Genomic DNA, 2,286 nt, shown 5'->3' on the forward strand with positions numbered 1-2,286 from the left:
TAGAGGCTGAGTGTTTCCTGACGGCCCTTCTGCTGCAGACAAGCTCTGGTACTGCCGCCTGTCACCCAACCACAAGGTGCTGCACTATGGGGACGTGGAGGAGGGGGTCCACTCTCCCCCCATCGAGAGCCTGCCAGAGAAAAGTAGGTGATGGAGAGGAAGAGAGGGTGGGAAGGAGGGAGGGGAGCCCTCTGTCCACCCCAGCTGTGACATGCTGCTGATGCCTTAAGGTGGGAATAGCCCTTCTGCCAAGCACCTGGCCCAGTGTCTGCTCGTACCGTGGGACTGGGAGCCGTGGGAGTTCAGGCTGGGGTGGACTGGCTCTCCAAAAAGTGCTGCAGAGCAGCTTGAGCCTCCCTGCCCTGAGTTAAGGGTGGCTGTGAGCCACCATGCTCAGGCTCTGCTGGGCTCTGAGCGCTGGGGACCAGAGAGAGAGCAGAGGAGAGCAGGTGCTCACAGCTCCTCCGCTTGCCCCAGTTCCTGTGGTGGACATGAAGATGCTGCTTGTGGGGAAGGAGTGTCCACACACAAAGGAGAAGAGCTCTGGGAAGCAGAACAAGGTCAGCACCTCTCACCCCACCTTGCACAGGGGGCCCAGCATGCTCCCCTCCCTAGCTAGTGATGGTTTGTGGTGGTGGGCGGATGGTGGCAGGTTGGGTGGTTTCATGGACGGCGGCAGGTTTTTGATGTAGCTTGAGACTGGACACCTTGCGTCTTCTGGGGTACGGAGGAGGAGGCTGGGAGGCAGCTCCTGCTCTGAGCCCTGCTGGGCTGGAAAGAGTCCAGTTGAGAGAAGCTGGCTGCCCGCTGTGCTCTCCCCACAGGACGTCCTGGAGCTGGCCTTCTCCATCGTGTATGACATGGAGGAATACTGCCTCAACTTTGTTGCACCCACCCGGTACGAGGTGAGCTCCAAGGGCCTGTTGGGGAGGCATGCTGTGGCCAGATGTCCTTGCCAGGGGACAGCAGGCGGAGAAGGGAGTTGTGTGTCTGTCCCCCCAGGGTGGGAGCCACAGAGCCGGGGAGAGTGGCTGCCTAGGGCTGGTGCCAGAGATGCCCCTGCTCTGCTTCCCAGTTCTGCCTTTGGACAGATGGGCTGAACGTGCTCCTGGGCAAGGAGATGACGAGTGAACGAACACAGACGGACCTCGATGTCCTGCTGTCCATGGAGCTCAAGCTGCGGCTCCTGGACCTGGAGAACATCAGCATCCCCGACACTCCCCCTCCCATCCCAAAGCCCCCCAGCAACTTGAACTTCTGCTATGACTTCAGTCATGCAGACCAGTGAGTTCCTCCCTGTGCCCTGTCCCCCTTCTACACCCCAAAAAATCAACCCCCTTCCTCCAGGCTCTGTCCATCATCTTCAGCCCAAAGAGGATGGCTGGGGGCTTGGGCATGCACTGCCCATCCTAGGCCAACCTGCCCACCCTTCCCTGCCTGTGTCCTGCCTTCCTGCGAGAGCACAGGGGTGAGCCACCAAGCATCAGGCTGCTGTCTGATGGGGGATGACCTGGCTGCTCTGTCCCCCTGCCACAGGCAGGCAAGACAAGATACTTTCCAGACAGCTGAACCCCTCTGTGTTGGCACTGATCCCCCCACCCTTCCCCAGCCAGGCTTTGGGCAGAGAGGGCAAGGATGCAGGCAGGACTAAAGGTAACAGGCAGCCCTGGGAGAACTGGAGGTGGGTCAGCACTACAAAGGTACAAATCTGCACTGCCTGACTCTCCCTGTCAGCGTAGGGGATCCTTTCTGGACAAGAAATTGGGTAGAAAAAGGATAAAACACCCCTTTTCACTCGGTTTGGTGAGCAGATGGCACCTCCAGAGCACTGAATTGTTTTTTTTTGCTGAGCCCTGTGCGCTCCCAGTCCTGGAAGGAGGGTGTTTAGGGTAGAAGCCCCATCATCCCAGTGCCATTTCAGCTGGGCAGGGGCTTGCTGCCACCGTGCCTGGTGTGAGGAGGAGACCTCGGTCTGCCCATGCTGCCCCGGCGCTGCGGCGTTGTGCCAATCCTGGTGCCTTCCCCTGCCCCAGGCAGATAATTGCACACTTCAGCCATGCTGCTGCACTACTGTACCATGACAAGCTACCTCCTCCCTGGCCCCCACGGCTCCCACCCCAGTGCCCCACACCTTGTTGTGCCTACAGCATCTCCCAGGGATGGTGCAGTAACAACTGCAGCCGCAGGTTGCCAGGGCTCTGACTGTGCCTCTGCCTCCTGTGTATTGGGACAATAAACACTTGTGGAGAACTCGGGGCCATGTCCTTTCCAAAGGTTTGTGGAAGG

At 59.4% G+C, this 2,286-nt stretch overlaps 1 protein-coding gene across 1 annotated transcript in view; it reads left to right on the forward strand.

The window, feature by feature from the left end:
- Positions 1-1,296, forward strand: part of ELMO3 (engulfment and cell motility 3) — a gene marked incomplete at its 5' end in the record, with an annotated part of 7,750 nt that extends 6,454 nt beyond the window's left edge. Inside the window, 4 exons of the mRNA XM_009700514.1 lie at positions 39-143; positions 478-560; positions 825-905; positions 1,076-1,296. Coding sequence (XP_009698816.1) covers positions 39-143; positions 478-560; positions 825-905; positions 1,076-1,288 — 482 coding nt within the window. The remainder of the gene's footprint in view (positions 1-38; positions 144-477; positions 561-824; positions 906-1,075) is intronic.
- Between the last annotated feature and the right edge of the window lie 990 nt (positions 1,297-2,286).

This window comes from Cariama cristata, unplaced genomic scaffold, assembly GCF_000690535.1.
Source record: "Cariama cristata isolate BGI_N322 unplaced genomic scaffold, ASM69053v1 scaffold29195, whole genome shotgun sequence".
NCBI lineage: Eukaryota > Metazoa > Chordata > Aves > Cariamiformes > Cariamidae > Cariama > Cariama cristata.